The sequence below is a fragment of the Natrix helvetica genome (genome assembly GCF_964273705.1).
Source record: "Natrix helvetica genome assembly, chromosome: Z".
Taxonomy (NCBI): Eukaryota; Metazoa; Chordata; class Lepidosauria; order Squamata; family Natricidae; genus Natrix; species Natrix helvetica.
In genome coordinates, this window is record NC_138554.1 from 143,702 (window position 1) to 162,080 (window position 18,379).

Below are 18,379 nucleotides of genomic sequence, written 5' to 3' on the forward strand. Positions count from 1 at the left end.
CATTCGTAGTCCAACTCCCCTCCCCCCCCCCCCCCCCGGTGCTCAGCACCAGTTGCTGGCCCAAGAAGAGGCGGCTTCGCCCCCCCCCCCTCCTGCCCCCAAGAAACCCAGACGAGGTTGCTGGGTTAACTGCTTTTATTGCCCACAAAGGCGGGCAAAGCACTGCTCCCGGAGCTGGTGCAAGGTCGGAGGGGGCAGGGGGAGGTCACGACACAGCACTGAGCCGAACAATTGCCAGCAAGATGCACCCCCTCCACCCAAAGGGCTCCACGCCTGGGGGGGGTGAGCCTGTCAGTGCCCACCAAAATCCAGGGGCAAAATGACCCTCCCCCCTCATCGCACATATAGCACATTCACGGGACTTGCACGGTCTTTTAGGGATGTGCTTGGGGTCCCCATCTCTGCCTGCAGAGACAGCGTGTGAGTCACGGGCAAGGGGGCAGCACAGGCAGCAGTCTCTTGCCCACGCGGGTCCCATACAACTCAGAGGGTGGGTGTGGGGTGCTGCTAGCAGAAGCCTTCCATGTGCACTTCGGCATCCGAGTGTAGCGGAAGTCCTTGAGTCCCACGAAGGCTCCTTCTCCTCCCACAGCCTCAGGAGCTGCTCCAAGGTGCCCCAGCCAGGACCTTTGGGATGAGCAGGCCATCATCGCTGCTTTGGTCCAGCTGGGGCTTCCGAGGCGTCTTCAGAGTTGGGTTATCTGGGGCCGAGCGATCTGTGCCTGCAGAAGGAGGGCCAAAGTCAAAGGGGGCAAAGAGGATCAGGAGGGCAAGCCAGCTCTCCCAGGCCCAGGGACATAGGGGGCCCCAGAGAAGCCCTGTAGGAGCCCTGCCTAATGGGCCTGGGGTCTGCAGCACCATGTGGGATAGGGGCAATCGGCCCTCTCCCTCCCCCCACTCTATGAATCGTCCTTGCTGGTATCCACTGCTGCCCCTTACGCCCCCCCCCCAGGTGCCTTGTTCTCGGTTCCCTGAGAAGGCGGCTCCTCCTCCTCCTAACCCTCCCTCCCATCCACCCAGAGCCCCCTCCCCCTTCTGGACCTGGAGAGAGGTGTCCACTTGGTCGAGCCGAGGCTGGAAGCTGCCCTGTGTCGGCGTGGGGCAGGAGTCCTCCCTGCTGGTGCCGGCAGAGGGGGCTGCAGGGAGAGAGTGGAGGGGCCCCAGTGAGGCGAAGGTCCTTCCATCCAAGAGCCCTCCAGCTGTGGGACCCATCCTTGCCCTTCTCAGGTGGGCAGGAGCCCCTGGGCAGCCTCGGGAGGATGCCGGGGTCCCCCTTCCAGAGGGGCTCCTGGGAGGACCTACCTGGCTGCTGTTCCTGGGTGGGGGGCCTCCATGGGGAGAGGCCCTGAGGCCTGGCCACCCATTCCGAATCATTCCCGTGCCATTTCTCCTCACTGGGGTTCGAATACAGCCCCCTGGGGAGAGAAGGCGAGCGGTGAGGGAGACCCAAGCTCTGACTCCGGACTGAGCCTGCTCCCCCAGCAGATGCCCCGCCAGGAAAGAGGGGTTCCCCCCTCCCCACAGCCGCACAAGAGGAGGGAATCCATGTCCTGCCTCTGCGGCTACACCATTTGAATTCGGAACCCCAAACACAGCACAGCCTGCCACCTGGTGAGGGGACTTCCCCTGACCACCTTGGATGCTTGGCAGTGCCAGGGCTGGGAGCTGCGGCTGGGCCCTGCCAGGCAACTGGGAGCTCTAGTCCCACCTTAGGTGTAAAAACTGGCGGGGGGCTTTCGGCCGGTCCCTCTCTCCAAGACCAACCCACCTTGGAGAAAAGAGGCAAGTGCTGGCAGGCCAGTCATGGGCAGGCTACCCCCCTTTGCCTGAGCAGCTGTTGGTTCACTTTTTCAGAGGAAGCCTGGATAAGCACATTGCCCCAGGACACATGGGAGCGGGAGGAGGTAGTAGACGCCATGATCCCCCCTATCCAAACAGCCGCCCAAGAGACCACCAGGCGGCAACGCAGCGACCAGCAAGGCCGACCCGCAAGTAAGCTGACCATAAAACTCAAAACCGAACTGCTAGCAGACCCCCTGGTTCCATGGCAACCAACACATCTTGACCAAAAGGGATGACCTAGCGTGGAAGGGGACAAAATTCTACGTCCCGGAGTCCCTACGCACCCTAATCCTTCAGAGGAGTTCCTAAAGGCTTTACACCTAGCACAAAGGCAATTCTGGCATCAAGAAAGATGTGGACAGTTATGTCCAAAGTTGCACCATCTGCGCCATGATGAAAAAGCGGCCAGGAAAAACCCCTGGACTGCTGCAACCGGTGGCAGAGACAAGGAGGCCGTGGGAGAAAATTGCAGTGGACTTTATAGTGGTTTTAATCAGAGATCTTCAAATATCTGAATAAAACCGGAGTCCGGGGAGTGGCTCCTGCTTTTATGCAGCATTTCCCTTTGTAAAGAACTTGGAGCTACTCTGTACTCAAAACCAGGGCTGAATAGACGCCCTCTCAGGTCCCTGTTTCACAAAGGGAACCTTTGGGCTAGTTTCACACCCGCGGCTTGACCTTCTAATTGTTTGCTCTTTCTGTTTGGACTGCAGTTTTAAGCAGTTGGCAAATCGCCCCATGGAAACCGTTGCCTCGACGAACCTGCCCAGAACAAACATGCCACCCACACACCAGGCCCCCTTTGTCACCAGGCGGGCAGGGAGAAGGGCTTCCCGAGCTCTGACCAGGAAATGCCCCTCCAGGCCTAGCCAGGGGCACGAGCCAGCTTCGGTGGCAGCCCAGAGGGCAGGGCGGCCGTCACACGGGGAGCCTCACTAACGTACCTGTGGCCTTTCCTTGGACGGCTGCGCTGCCAGCAGAGGAGGGCAGCCAGGAGGAGGAGCAGCAGCAGCAGGACCGCCAGGCCCAGGGCCACCCCCACGGCCACCCCCACCTTGCTGATGCTCTGGTCACAGTGGCGGCCAGTGTACCAGTAGGCGTCCGACTGCTGGCAGCTGGAAGAGAAGGGCAGAGTCCCAGGATCCGGTGGGAAAGTGGGGGGCAGCCTTTCCCTAACTGGGAGGTTTTAGTTCTATCTTCATCGCCTTTCAGACTCTAAATGAAAATGGGGCCCTGGGAAGGGGGGTCACGCCTGGCCATGATACCAAGAGGAGGGCCCTGCCTTGCTCCCAAAGCACCGTGCCAGGAAGAGGCTGGGGCCAGCTCTGCAAGGAATGGCCTCCACGGCTGCTTTGGCCCCAGATGCTCAGAGCGGTCACTCCAGATCCTTCAAGGTCTTGTGGGCGGCTCTGTTTCCCCCTCCCACAACCAGCCCACCTACCAGGCCCTTCACATCAAGGCCAGGTGGGGTCCGAGAGCAGGGTCTGGAGTCCACTCTGCTGGCCCTGGGGCCCCTCCTCCGCTGTCTCCTTGGGATGAAGGGGAGGGACTCTGAATATCATGCTGGGGTTTCCAAAGGTTGGGCTAGTGATTGAGTGGAGGGGCACAGGCCCACCTGCCTCTGACCTGCCCCCACCCCCCAGACTCTACTCACTAGCAGTTCGGCCCGTCTGCCTGGATGTAGCAGTTTCCGTTGTCACAGCGGAAGGGATCCGGGTGGAAAAAGCTGCAGTTGGAGACACACTCCAGCCGGTTGCTAATGTTTCGGGCCAAGTAAAACGGCTGCAGCTCCCGCTTGACCACAGAATCATTCCTGCAGATTTTGGATAAGTCTGGCAGGCAAGAGAAGAGGAGCTGAGTCAGCCAAGGACCGGTGCACCCCCATCGCAGCCTTCCGGGACCCCCAGAGGTCCAACCAGACTCTGCCACTGCTTTTGGCTGGAAATGCCACGTAACCCCTCCCCCACCCCTGGCTCCATGTCCGTCTCGGCCCTTGCCAGCTTCCTTCATTCGCCTGCGGGTAAAATGAGACCTCCAGCAGGAGGGCCTGCCTTCTCTCCCTGCAGTTGCTTCTCCCTCCGTGCCTAAGGAGCTTACCTCTGCAGCAGGCATCACCCTTGCTATGCTCTCTCTCTCTCTCTCTCTCTCTCTCTCTCATTCACACACACACACACACACACACACACACACTCTGCAGGCACCCATTCTCACCTTGAGGACTGAGAGGCACTTTCGTCACCTTGGAGTCACTCCGGTTGAAACATATCATCTCTGAAAGAGATCCGGTTATCACATGATTAAAAGCTCCAGTTGCCGTTGGAAAACAGGCTCTTCCAAGGGCCCCAATCCAGGCAAAGGGCCCGGAGGAGAGCTGGACAGAGGAAGCCCCTCTATCTATCTATCTATCTATCTATCTATCTATCTATCTATCTATCTATCTATCTATCTATCTATCTATCTATCTATCTATCTTATCTATCATCTATCTTATCTATCTATCCATCTCTATCCATTTCTCTATCCATCTATTTATATCTATCCATCATCTCTCTCTCTATAATTATCTATCCATCTATTTATCTATCTATCTCTGTCTGTCCATCTATCTATTTCTCTAGCCATCTATTTATCTCTGTCTGTCTGACTGTCTGTCTGTCTGTCTGTCTGTCTCAACCAGCCCCCAGGAACTCCTTCCCCTCCCTTCCCCCCCAGTGGGGATCCTCTCCCCTGCCTTGCCCCTTTGTCGTCGTCCCCCAGGCACTGGGGCCAGCTTGGGGGTGGGGGAGGAGGGCCACCTCACCCACAATCTCTCCCCTGCCCCTCTGCTGCCCCTTTTTGCCCGGGTTTTTCAGCCTTCATCTTTTTCTCCTATCTCAGGGTTGGGAGAGGTCAGACTCCTTGATCATGCACCCATCCTGGCTGGCATGCCGTCGTTTCCCCCCTCCCAGGAGCCAGGCCAGGGCCTCTTGGCCAGGAACTGGCTGCCTGCTGGCCAGCTGGCCCAGAGGAAGCCCCTCCGCACCCAGGGCTGCTGCAGTGGGACTGAGCCAACCGAGACCCCCCCCTCACCTTCGTCCTTGGGGGAACAATCTCGGCTGTGCAGCTCAGTCCGGACTTTGGCCATGGCTTCATCATAGGAGGCAGTGAATTTGGAGAAAGGCACCTGCAGGACCACCTGGTGGTCCACGTTGATGCTGCCGTTGCTGGTGGGAAAAGAAGGGGAGGAAGAGGCTGCTTCACTGGGTGCCCAGCCCTGCCCAGGGGCACCAGGACTGTGGGCATTGGGCCATCCACAGAGCCCTGGGGGGGGAGAGGGTGCCTGCTGGTTTGGGGGGGGGCTTTTGTGTAAGGACAGGTGGAGGTGGGCAACCTGGTCCCAACATGGTTCCCACATAGCTCACCTCAGACGAATCACAATTACTTTCTGGAATCCAGGAACGTTGGCATAGAAAAAATCCATCTGGAAAGAGAGAGGGGAAGAGGGGGGGGGGGTGTTAAAGAAATTGATGAGACGTCATCATAATGAAAGTGTCTCTGAGGATGCGCAGTGAGATGGTTGCCCACCCCAACTGTGCCGTTTCACCCCAGATCTGTGTGGGATGGGGGTGGGGAGGCTCTAAGCAGGCCTCAGTCCTTCCAGTGTTCCTCCTAACAGGCTACAGGCAAGCGTCCAGGCCTCCACCCCAGAGACGGAGCCCCTGGAACCTGGTCAGCAGCCGGTCCAAATGAGAACAAGGCCTTCCAGAACACGTCTGCCACCCTCCAGCCTTCCTTGAGCTACGAAGGCAGACCTGGGGGTCTGGTCAATAGCCAGAAAAGGTCAAAGGGCAGGGGGCAGCCGGCTGCCTCTCCCAGCCCACCCTCAATAGCCAGAAAAGGTCAAAGGGCAGAGGGGAGGCAGGACACTCGGCCAGCTCTTCTTTGAACCAGGCAGCATCTAAGCAGCAGACCTCTGTGCCCACCATCAACCCTCACCCCCCTCCCACCCCCGGCTGCCCCTGGCTCTCAGCCCCAGCTCCTGGGGTGGGGCCAGGGGAGCTCTGGTGGATGGGCAGAGGGTCTCCTCCTCACGTCACCCCAGCCACCCTCTTCACCTGACGCTCAAACCGGGCGGCAAAAGTCTGGAAAGCAGGAGAGCCAGGAATAGCCATCTCTTCTTTAAAGGTCTCATGGATCACTTTGACGAAGACGTTGATTGTAGCCATGATCGTCACTGCCAGAAAGCAGAGGGGAGTGAAAACCTCCAGGTGCCCCCAAGCTCCCTGGCCTCTCCCCCCAGGCCTCTCCCCTCTTCTGGCCCCTTGCCTCTCCCCCCAACAGTCGGTCATCAAGTGGGCTTATTCACATCCAATAATAATTTAATAATAATATTATTATATCATCATAATATTATTCATAGGCCCCTCCGACTCCCCCAAAGCCTGATTCAGAGTCAAAGATTTGCTAACTCCTGGAAGCAGAAATCCATCAAACGCCCTGGTCCCATCTGGAAAATAAGCCCATAAAAACAATGTAACACCCTTGTACCTTCCGTGCCCACACGCCCTTGGACAACAGCGCATTCACGGCCAAGGCTGGGAGGGGTCCCTTCCCTGAGAAGGCAGGGCCAGCCGCCTTCTCCTCCTCAGCTCCCTCAGGGTGGGAACTCCTGCTTTCAATGGCTCTTGAAAATCTGCAAAATTGGGTCATAGCCCTGAACCCCCGTAGCCCCAGGACCCTCCCTTCTGGACCAGGTGGGCTTCTCAAGCAGGCCCTCATACGGTGCACTGAAGCTTTCCAGGCGAGCGGGCTGAGGGCTTCTCCATCCAGAGAGCACCACAGGTGTCGTGCCAGCCAAAGCTGGCAAGGGACCTTCCCCAGTGGAAATCTGGGAAGACCCCTCCCGGGCAGTGCCATCTCCTGGAGAGAAACTATGGACCTGCCTGACCGAGAGCGGCGATGGGCCAACCACACCTATCTTGGTTGGATTCACCTCCAGCTCCCACCCAGATCCTTAAGGCTGAGCTCGGGAGCTTCCCTCTCACCACAGAACAGACCAGCAGGGTCCTTGGTGCTCCCTGGGCTGCGTGGTCTTTTGGCAGACATTTCACAGCTCAACTAAGTAACGTCACGAATGTAACCATCATTGATGAATGTCACCTGGCATTGATGATGTTCCCTAGTTGGGTCATGAAACGTCTGCAAAAAATCCCAGAGAGCACCAAGTAGACACAAAGACACACACACACACACACACACACACACACACACACACACAGTTCAATCCTAAAGATTCTCTTCTACAACAGAGGACTGTTGTGGGTTTCTGACTCTGTGTGTGTGTGTGTGTGTGTGTGTGTGTGTATGTTTGGTGAGCAGGTGCTCCACATTTGTGATGGAAAAAGAAATAAATGATCCATAAGAGTATTTTTAAAAAAACAGTGATTAAGCATTTAAATTATTATCTGCCTTTAGTAATGATCATGATTCTACTCTAGGTTTCCCAATATGTTGCATACATCTTTTTATTTCTGAGTACAAATATACAGCATTATTTTTTTAATAAGATGGGCAGGGAGAGTTAATTAAAAAAGTTGTGTAAAAGGAGAAAGTTCAAACAAAGGGAAAAAGGAAGGAGCAGCCGAGGCCTCTGAGGTAAAAGACACCATTTTAGTCACTTCCTTGTGTGTGTTTTTTTCTCTTTTGTTTGCCTTTGTGGGTTTTGTTTACTTTTTCCGTCCTCGTTTCTTCTTAATTCAACCTTTTAAATGTATCATTAAAACAGAGTATTTAATCCACTTCTTCTACTACTCTCATAAAGACATAATTTATGAGAAAAAAGGACTGTTGATGGCACAAGAGCATAAATCTACAGTACCAGACTTTCTAACACCAAAAAGTAATATTTGGTGCCCCTCCTCCGTCTTAATAAATCTACACTTCTTTATAGAATAATGTTTCAAGTTTTTGATATTTCCTCCGGATCATATTCGCATCTTTACACCTTGGTCTTTTGGACAACACTTAAACAGTCTTGGAGGTAGCTGTGGCACAGGAGCAGGGAGGCCAAAATCACTTTATCCTCCCAATGTAAAGACCCATCTTTAAAAAAAAAAAAATTCTCTGGGGAATCCAGTAATCTGTGTTTTCTGCTGCTTTCTTCTTCACTGAAATCTTGTGGGTTTTTTTTTTATTGTATGCCACTCAGAATCATACTTTTTATAGAAACTCTTGAAATAAATAAATCCTTATCTGAATTTGTTTGACAAAAACTGTGGGTTAATTTTCTGAAGACTATTAGTATTAGATTAGCTACAGATTAACCTATTTTTTTTCCAACTCTCCCTTACTCGGTCCTTGCCAATAACTCTCATTGAGGGTCTTTCCCGGATCTGGCCAGAAAGACCACCTTTCCATATTGCCCAGACCCTTGGCCAATATGAGTCAGCCGTGCCTTTGACAACGAAAGGACACCCTCGCTTGCAAAGACAGCAGGATCTCCCCCCCAGCCTTCAGAATCACAGACCTCCCTTGGAGGAGGCTGGAAAAAACAGTCTAGGCCACGGGTGTCAAACTCGTTCACGCGATGTCACATGACGTATTGCGATGTTTCTTGCAGGGGCGGGGTGGGCGTGGCCTGCGCGTGGATGCATCCAGCTTGACACTTTTGCTGTAGGCCGCCAGCAGGAGAGTCATGATAGCCTCAGGCATTTTGACACGTTTGATGGATACGTAAATAAAGCCGAATCACTCAAAATACACCTTCTGCTACTCAATAAGATAGTAATTGAACACACAGGATTTAAAAATCATCAGTATCACCAAAATAAATTCCGATAGGTCTGTTTTTATCTTAATTGTAAGTTCCTATAGATGTTAACCACCCAAAGTTTGGGGTTTCTGGCAGGATGCAAATATATAAAGAGGCAAATAAATAATTATCTGACTTATTTCTTGGGCTTCCTGGCAGCAACAAAGAGACAGCTGCCTTCTGCCAAAGCCGCTGTGGGTGGCATGAGGAAAGGGAAAGGCTAGAGCCCTTCAGAGGCAGAGGGCTCCCAGCTGGGCCTGCAGAGACGGCCACCAATCCCACAGGAAACTCGTAACACCCATCATCCTCTTTGTGGAAACCATGGGGAGGAGCACCAAAGAGAACTCACCCACAACGACTTCGTTCCTTGCTTCCTTGCAGAATGGCTCAACGTAAGGCGATGGACAGTCACAGCGATCCCCAAGAGGAACCCCTCCGTTCAAACATTTGGGGGGAAGAATTTCAGTTGTAAAGGCTTCACAAAAAGAAGACAAAATTAGTCAAAGCAAAGAAGAGAAATGTCTAGAAATAATTTAAAACATTATGTATTAAGAGTTTCTGAAACAAAAGATATAAAAACCGAGTTCTTGGCGCTCTTCCAGAGGGCGTGTTTTCTTGCAGACATCTCATTACAAAAATAGGTAACACCATCAGTGCTAGGAGGGAGTGGGAACACAAAGACTCCCACATCTAAGAACAAAGGGATGATCAGAAAGTTCTGAATTACATCATCTTGCAAACTAAGCAAATGTTGACATACACAGCTTGACAAAGGAAACTATCAGATTCTCTTCCCAAGCCAGAGAGATCACCTGACTTCAGCAAGGAGCAACTGGTGCTCCCTCATACTGGGATCCATGCAGTGTGTGTGTGTGGGGGGGGGGGGTTTCCTAACCTGTTTACTACCGGTTCGCTGAGAGGGCATTTTGCTCGTGTGCTCCTCACTTCGCTCGCACGGATACTCACCGCCCGTTGCTACGCATGCACAGTTGACTGAAAACTGTTCTGCGCATGAGCAGAAACATGCTGGCGATGGCAGAAGAAAAAGGGGGAACTGGTTCAGGGCATGGCAGGCCTGGGGTGCTGCCATTTCCAGCGACCCAGGCCGCCATACCATTACCGGTTTGGCCAAACCGATCCGAACTGGTAGGATCCCACCACAGGACCCGTGTGGGATTTCAAACACATAAATATAAAAAAGTAAATTAGGTGACCTCTCTGAAAAAGAAGAAAGAGGGCACAAAAGGGCAGAACTGGCCCAGCTCCCCAAACTGGGGAAAATATTTTTAACTGATAATTATTTATGTGGAAGGAGCTGAACGGAGAAAAAGAGAACTAGACACCACCAAAACTTGAGTAGATGAAGTATATGAACAAAGTAATATAAAAAAAAATCACGTGAAGCATTAGCACCACTTTATAAATACTTAGGAAGGGCACATCTGCAATATTGAATCCAGTTTTGGTGGCCACATTAAAAAAAAGATGTTAAGACTGGGAAAAAGTTCAGAGAAGAGCAATTAAATTGATTAAAGGCTGGTAGACAAAAACATATAAAAAATAGTTGGAGGAATTGGATTTGGCTAGATCAAAGAAAAGACGTTTTAACAATATTATAGTATCTGACCTGTACTCAGAGTCGTAGATTGCAAGGTTCCCTGCTGGAATGTGGTTGTGGTAAGTGAAGGGGAATTGGATGAAACGTGGGTAGGCGTTGGGTGTTCAGTAGTCGGAGAAGGAGGACTCGTTGACCCTGGTGTCGCAGAGGACACCACTTGAGGGTTAGGCCGTACTGAGGAAGATATGGACACTGTAGTTGTATTCCGGGTTTCTGCAGCAGGACTGCTAGAGGCACTGGATGTCGTAGGAAGTGAAGTCTCCTGGCTCTGCCTTGGGCTCCGAGGGGACGACACAGATAAGATTGTGGGAGAAGAAACCACTGAGCTTTGTGTCTTTTCTGAGGTAGGAGCTTTTGAAGTAGTTGTAACTTGTGACAGCGTAGATATTCCCTCTGCGGTTAGGGGACTGGTTGTCGTTCTGCCGGTTGTGCTTCTGGACACGTGGCTTTTGGAGGTGGAAAAGGTGGTGGAATGACTGCCTTCAGAATTTGCTGTGCTGAAAGAGGGGCCAGGGTGCACAGTACTTGCTGTCTCCAAAGCTGGACGCAACATTGTGGATTGCTGTGTTACCTTCTGGGATGTACTTGTTATGGAAGAAATGGAAGGCGATGGAATGTGGACAGTGCTTGGATGCTCAGTAGTCGGACTAGGAGGACTCATTGACCCTGGTGTCCCAGAGGAAACCACTTGAGAGGTAGGCTGTACTGCGGAAGATATGGACACGGTGGTTCTCTTCCAGGTTTCTGCAGCAGAAGTGCTAGAGGAACTGGACGTCGTAGGAATTGAAGTCTCCTGGCTCTGTCTTAGGCTCCATGGGGACGACACAGATAGGGTTGTGGGAGAAGATAACAATGTGCTTTGTGTCTTTTCTGAGGTAGGAGCTTTTGAAACAGTTGTAACTTGTGACAATGTAGACATTCCCTCAGCCGTTACAGGACTTGTTGTCATTCTGCCGGTTGTGCTTCTCGACACGTGACTTTTGGAGATGGAAAAGGTGGTGGAATGGCTGCCTTCAGAATTTGCTGTGCTGAAAGAGGGGCCAGGGTGCATAGTACTTGCTGTCTCCAAAGCTGGACGCAAAATGGTGGATTGTTGTTTTACCTTCTGGGATGTACTTGTTATGGAAGAAAGGGAAGTCGATGAAATGTGGATAGTGCTTGGATGCTCAGTAGTCGGATTAGGAGGACTCATTGACCCTGGTGTCGCAGAGGAGACCACTTGAGGGCTAGGCCGTACTGAGGAAGATATGGACACTGTAGTTGTATTCCGGGTTTCTGCAGCAGGACTGCTAGAGGCACTGGATGTCGTAGGAAGTGAAGTCTCCTGGCTCTGCCGTGGCCTCCGCGGGGACGAGACTGATAGTGTTGTAGGAGAAGACAACACTGTGCTTTGTGTCTCTTCCGAGGTAGGAGCTTTTGAAGGAGTTGTAACTTGTGACAGTGTAAATATTCCCTCTGCGGTTAGGGGACTGGATGTCATTTTGCCGGTTGTGCTTCTGGACACTTGGCTTTTGAAGGTGGAAAAAATGGAGGAGTGGCTGCTCTCAGGATTTCCTGTGCTGGAAGAGGGGCCAGGGTGCACACTACTTGATGCCTCCACACTTGGAGTCCACATGGTGGATTGCTGTGTTACCTTCTGGGATGTACTTGTTATGGAAGAAAGGGAACTTGATGAAATGTGGATAGTGCTTGGATGCTCAGTAGTCGGAGAAGGAGGACTCATTGACCCTGGTGTCGCAGAGGAGACCACTTGAGGGCTAGGCCGTACTGAGGAAGATATGGACACTGTAGTTGTATTCCGGGTTTCTGCAGCAGGACTGCTAGAGGCACTGGATGTCGTAGGAAGTGAAGTCTCTTGGCTCTGCCGTGGGCTCCGCGGGGACGACGCTGATAGTGTTGTAGGAGAAGACAACACTGTGCTTTGTGTCTCTTCTGAGGTAGGAGCTTTTGAAGGAGTTGTAACTTGTGACAGTGTAAATATTCCCTCTGCGGTTAGGGGACTGGATGTCATTCTGCCGGTTATGCTTCTGGACACGTGGCTTTTAAAGGTGGAAAAAATGGAGGAATGGCTGCTCTCAGGATTTGCTGTGCTGGAAGAGGGACTAGGGTGCACAGTACTTGCTGTCTCCACACTTGGAGTCCACATGGTGGATTGCTGTGTTACCTTCTGGGATGTGCTTGTTATGGAAGAAAGGGAAGGCGATGGAATGTGGACAGTGCTTGGATGCTCAGTAGTCAGATTAGGAGGACTCATTGACCCTGGTGTCCCAGAGGAAACCACTTGAGAGGTAGGCTGTACTGCGGAAGATATGGACACGGTGGTTGTCTTCCAGGTTTCTGCACCAGAAGTGCTAGAGGAACTGGATGTCGTAGGAATTGAAGTCTCCTGGCTCTGCCTTAGGCTCCGTGGGGACGACACAGATAGGGTTGTGGGATTAGATAACAATGTGCTTTGTGTCTTTTCTGAGGTAGGAGCTTTTGAAACAGTTGTAACTTGTGACAGTGTAGATATTCCCTCAGCCGTTACAGGACTAGTTGTCGTTCTGCCGGTTGTGCTTCTAGACACGTGACTTTTGGATGTGGAAAAGGTGGTGGAATGGCTGCCTTCAGAATTTGCTGTGCTGAAAGAGGGGCCAGGGTGCATAGTACTTGCTGTCTCCAAAGCTGGATGCAAAATGGTGGATTGCTGTGTTACCTTCTGGGATGTACTTGTTATGGAAGAAAGGGAAGTCGATGAAATGTGGATAGTGCTTGGATGCTCAGTAGTCGGAGAAGGAGGACTCATTGACCCTGGTGTCGCAGAGGAGACCACTTGAGGGCTAGGCCGTACTGAGGAAGATATGGACACTGTAGTTGTATTCCGGGTTTCTGCAGCAGGACTGCTAGAGGCACTGGATGTCGTAGGAAGTGAAGTCTCCTGGCTCTGCCGTGTGCTCCGCGGGGACAACACTGATAGGGTTGTAGGAGAAGACAACACTGCGCTTTGTGTCTCTTCCGAGGTAGGAGCTTTTGAAGGAGTTGTAACTTGTGACAGTGTAAATATTCCCTCTGCGGTTAGGGGACTGGATGTCATTCTGCCGGTTGTGCTTCTGGACACGTGGCTTTTCAAGGTGGAAAAAATGGAGGAATGGCTGCTCTCAGGATTTGCTGTGCTGGAAGAGGGGCCAGGTTGCACACTACTTGATGCCTCCACACTTGGAGTCCACATGGTGGATTGCTGTGTTACCTTCTGGGATGTGCTTGTTATGGAAGAAAGGGAAGAGGATGAAAAGTGGATAGTGCTTGGGGATTCAGTAGTCGCAGACGGAGAACCCGTTAACCCTTGTGTCCCAGAGGGGACCACTTGAGAGCTAGGCGGTAGTGAAAAAGATATGGACACTGTACTTGTCTTCCCGACTTCTGCAGCAGAAGTGCTAGAGATACCGGATGTCGTAGGCAGTGAAGACTCCTGGTTCTGCCGTGGGCTCTGCGGGGATGACACAGATAGTGTTGTAGGAGAAGACAGCACTGTGCTTTGTGTCTCTTCCGAGGTAAGAGCTTTTGAAGTAGTGGTTACTTGTGACAGTGTAGATATTCCCTCTGCGGTTCGGGGACTAGATGTCATTGTGCCGGTTGTACTGCTGGACACGTGACTTTTGGAGGTGGAAAAGGTGGTGGAATGTCTGCTTTCAGAATTTGCTGTGCTGAAAGAGGGGCCAGGGTGCACAGTACTTGCTGTCTCCACACTTGGAGTCCACATGGTGGATTGCTGTGTTACCTTCTGGGATGTGCTTGTTATGGAAGAAATGGAAGGCGATGGAATGTGGACAGTGCTTGGATGCTCAGTAGTCAGATTAGGAGGACTCATTGACCCTGGTGTCCCAGAGGAAACCACTTGAGAGGTAGGCTGTACTGTGGAAGATATGGACACGGTGGTTGTCTTCCAGGTTTCTGCACCAGAAGTGCTAGAGGAACTGGATGTCGTAGGAAGTGAAGTCTCCTGGCTTTGCCTTAGGCTCCGTGGGGACGACACAGATAGGGTTGTGGGTGAAGATAACAATGTGCTTTGTGTCTTTTCTGAGGTAGGAGCTTTTGAAACAGTTGTAACTTGTGACAGTGTAGACATTCCCTCAGTCGTTACAGGACTTGTTGTCATTCTGCCGGTTGTGCTTCTGGACACGTGACTTTTGGAGGTGGAAATGGTGGTGGAATGGCTGCCTTCAGAATTTGCTGTGCTGGAAGAGGGGCCAGGGTGCACAGTACTTGCTGTCTCCACACTTGGAGTCCACATGGTGGATTGCTGTGTTACCTTCTGGGATGTACTTGTTATGGAAGAAAGGGAAGTCGATGAAATGTGGATAGTGCTTGGATACTCAGTAGTCGGAGAAGGAGGACTCATTGACCCTGGTGTCGCAGAGGAGACCACTTGAGGTCTAGGCCGTACTGAGGAAGATATGGACACTGTAGTTGTATTCCGGGTTTCTGCAGCAGGACTGCTAGAGGCACTGGATGTGGTAGGAAGTGAAGTCTCCTGGCTCTGCCGTGAGCTCTGCGGGGACGACACTGATAGTATTGTAGGAGAAGACAACACTGTGCTTTGTGTCTCTTCCGAGGTAGGAGCTTTTGAAGGAGTTGTAACTTGTGACAGTGTAAATATTCCCTCTGCGGTTAGGGGACTGGATGTCATTCTGCCGGTTGTGCTGCTGGACACGTGGCTTTTGAAGGTGGAAAAAATGGAGGAATGGCTGTTCTCAGGATTTGCTGTGCTGGAAGAGGGGCCAGGGTGCACACTACTTGATGCCTCCACACTTGGAGTCCACATGGTGGATTGCTGTGTTACCTTCTGGGATGTGCTTGTTATGGAAGAAATGGAAGGCGATGGAATGTGGACAGTGCTTGGATGCTCAGTAGTCGGATTAGGAGGACTCATTGACCCTGGTGTCCCAGAGGAAACCACTTGAGAGGTAGGCTGTACTGCGGAAGATATGGACACGGTGGTTGTCTTCCAGGTTTCTGCAGCAGAAGTGCTGGAGGAACTGGATATCGTAGGAATTGAAGTCTCCTGGCTCTGCCTTAGGCTCCATGGGGACGACACAGATAGGGTTGTGGGATTAGATAACAATGTGCTTTGTGTCTTTTCTGAGGTAGGAGCTTTTGAAACAGTTGTAACTTGTGACAGTGTAGACATTCCCTCAGCCGTTACAGGACTAGTTGTCGTTCTGCCGGTTGTACTTCTGGACACGTGAGTTTTGGAGGTGGAAAAGGTGGTGGAATGGCTCCCTTCAGAATTTGCTGTGCTGAAAGAGGGGCCAGGGTGCATAGTTCTTGCTGTCTCCAAAGCTGGATGCAAAATGGTGGATTGCTGTGTTACCTTCTGGGATGTACTTGTTATGGAAGAAAGGGAAGTCGATGAAATGTGGATAGTGTTTGGATGCTCAGTAGTCGGAGAAGGAGGACTCATTGACCCTGGTGTCGCAGAGGAGACCACTTGAGGGCTAGGCCGTACTGAGGAAGATATGGACACTGTAGTTGTATTCCGGGTTTCTGCAGCAGGACTGCTAGAGGCACTGGATGACGTAGGAAGTGAAGTCTCCTGGCTCTGCCGTGGGCTCCGCGGGGACGACACTGATAGTGTTGTAGGAGAAGACAACAATGCGCTTTGTGTCTCTTCCGAGGTAGGAGCTTTTGAAGGAGTTGTAACTTGTGACAGTGTAAATATTCCCTCTGCGGTTAGGGGACTGGATGTCATTCTGCCGGTTGTGCTTCTGGACACGGGGCTTTTGAAGGTGGAAAAAATGGAGGAATGGCTGCTCTCAGGATTTGCTCTGCTGGAAGAGGGGCCAGGGTGCACACTACTTGATGCCTCCACACTTGGAGTCCACATGGTGGATTGCTGTGTTACCTTCTGGGATGTACTTGTTATGGAAGAAAGGGAAGAGGATGAAAAGTGGATAGTGCTTGGGGATTCAGTAGTCGCAGAAGGAGAACCCGTTAACCCTGGTGTCCCAGAGGGGACCACTTGAGAGCTAGGCGGTAGTGAAAAAGATATGGACACTGTACTTGTCTTCCCGACTTCTGCAGCAGAAGTGCTAGAGATACCGGATGTCGTAGGAAGTGAAGACTCCTGGTTCTGCCTTGGGCTCTGCGGGGATGACACAGATAGTGTTGTAGGAGAAGACAGCACTGTGCTTTGTGTCTCTTCCGAGGTAGGAGCTTTTGAAGTAGTGGTTACTTGTGACAGTGTAGATATTCCCTCTGTGGTTCGGGGACTGGATGTCATTGTGCCAGTTGTGCTGCTGGACACGTGACTTTTGGAGGTGGAAAAGGTGGTGGAATGGCTGCTTTCAGAATTTGCTGTGCTGAAAGAGGGCCCAGGGTGCACAGTACTTGCTGTCTCCACACTTGGAGTCCACATGGTGGATTGCTGTGTTACCTTCTGGGATGTGCTTGTTATGGAAGAAAGGGAAGGCGATGGAATGTGGACAGTGCTTGGATGCTCAGTAGTCGGATTAGGAGGACTCATTGACCCTGGTGTCCCAGAGGAAACCACTTGAGAGGTAGGCTGTACTGCGGAAGATATGGACACTGTGGTTGTCTTCCAGGTTTCTGCAGCAGAAGTGCTAGAGGAACTGGATGTCGTAGGAATTGAAGTCTTCTGGCTCTGCCTTAGGCTCCGTGGGGACGACACAGATAGGGTTGTGGGATTAGATAACAATGTGCTTTGTGTCTTTTCTGAGGTAGGAGCTTTTGAAACAGTTGTAACTTGTGACAGTGTAGACATTCCCTCAGCCGTTACAGGAATAGTTGTCGTTCTGCCGGTTGTACTTCTGGACACGTGACTTTTGGAGGTGGAAAAGGTGGTGGAATGGCTGCCTTCAGAATTTGCTGTGCTGAAAGAGGGGCCAGGGTGCATAGTACTTGCTGTGTCCAAAGCTGGACGCAACATGGTGGATTGCTGTGTTACCTTCTGGGATGTACTTGTTATGGAAGAAAGGGAAGTCGATGAAATGTGGATAGTGTTTGGATGCTCAGTAGTAGGAGAAGGAGGACTCATTGACCCTGGTGTCGCAGAGGAGACCACTTGAGGGCTAGGCCGTACTAAGGAAGATATGGACACTGTACTTGTCTTCCCGACTTCTGCAGCAGAACTGCTAGAGATACCGGATGTCGTAGGCAGTGAAGACTCCTGGTTCTGCCTTGGGCTCTGCGGGGATGACACAGATAGTGTTGTAGGAGAAGACAGCACTGTGCTTTGTGTCTCTTCCGAGGAAGGAGCTTTTGAAGTAGTGGTTACTTGTGACAGTGTAGATATTCCCTCTGTGGTTCGGGGACTGGATGTCATTGTGCCGGTTGTGCTGCTGGACACGTGACTTTTGGAAATGGAAAAGGTGGTGGAATGGCTGCTTTCAGAATTTGCTGTGCTGAAAGAGGGCCCAGGATGCACAGTACTTGCTGTCTCCACACTTGGAATCCACATGGTGGATTGCTGTGTTACCTTCTGGGATGTGCTTGCTATGGAAGAAATGGAAGGCGATGGAATGTGGACAGTGCTTGGATGCTCAGTAGTCGGATTAGGAGGACTCATTGACCCTGGTGTCCCAGAGGAAACCACTTGAGAGGTAGGCCGTACTGAGGAAGATATGGACACTGTAGTTGTATTCCGCGTTTCTGCAGCAGGACTGCTAGAGGCACTGGATGTCGTAGGAAGTGAAGTCTCCTGGCTCTGCCGTGGCCTCCGCGGGGATGACACTGATAGTGTTGTAGGAGAAGACAACACTGTGCTTTGTGTCTCTTCCGAGGTAGGAGCTTTTGAAGGAGTTGTAACTTGTGACCGTGTAAATATTCCCTCTGCGGTTAGGGGACTGGATGTCATTCTGCCGGTTGTGCTTCTGGACACGTGGCTTTTGAAGGTGGAAAAAATGGAGGAGTGGCTGCTCTCAGGATTTGCTGTGCTGGAAGAGGGGCCAGGGTGCACACTACTTGATGCCTCCACACTTGGAGTCCACATGGTGGATTGCTGTGTTACCTTCTGGGATGTACTTGTTATGGAAGAAAGGGAAGTCGATGAAATGTGGATAGTGCTTGGATGCTCAGTAGTCGGAGAAGGAGGACTCATTGACCCTGGTGTCGCAGAGGAGACCACTTGAGGG

At 51.8% G+C, this 18,379-nt stretch overlaps 1 protein-coding gene across 1 annotated transcript; it reads right to left on the reverse strand.

Annotated features, from left to right (window-relative positions):
• Window positions 1-668: 668 nt before the first annotated feature.
• Window positions 669-10,774, reverse strand: LOC309402126 (mucin-3A-like). Its single transcript, XM_081971722.1, has 11 exons — window positions 10,260-10,774; window positions 8,982-9,107; window positions 5,937-6,055; window positions 5,244-5,302; window positions 4,912-5,045; window positions 4,054-4,113; window positions 3,497-3,674; window positions 2,787-2,957; window positions 1,303-1,415; window positions 1,042-1,136; window positions 669-722 (listed from the first exon to the last, which is right to left on the reverse strand). Exons 3-11 carry the CDS (start codon window positions 6,045-6,047, stop codon window positions 687-689), a joined length of 957 nt encoding a protein of 318 aa, XP_081827848.1. The 5' UTR covers window positions 6,048-6,055; window positions 8,982-9,107; window positions 10,260-10,774; the 3' UTR covers window positions 669-686.
• Window positions 10,775-18,379: the final 7,605 nt, after the last annotated feature.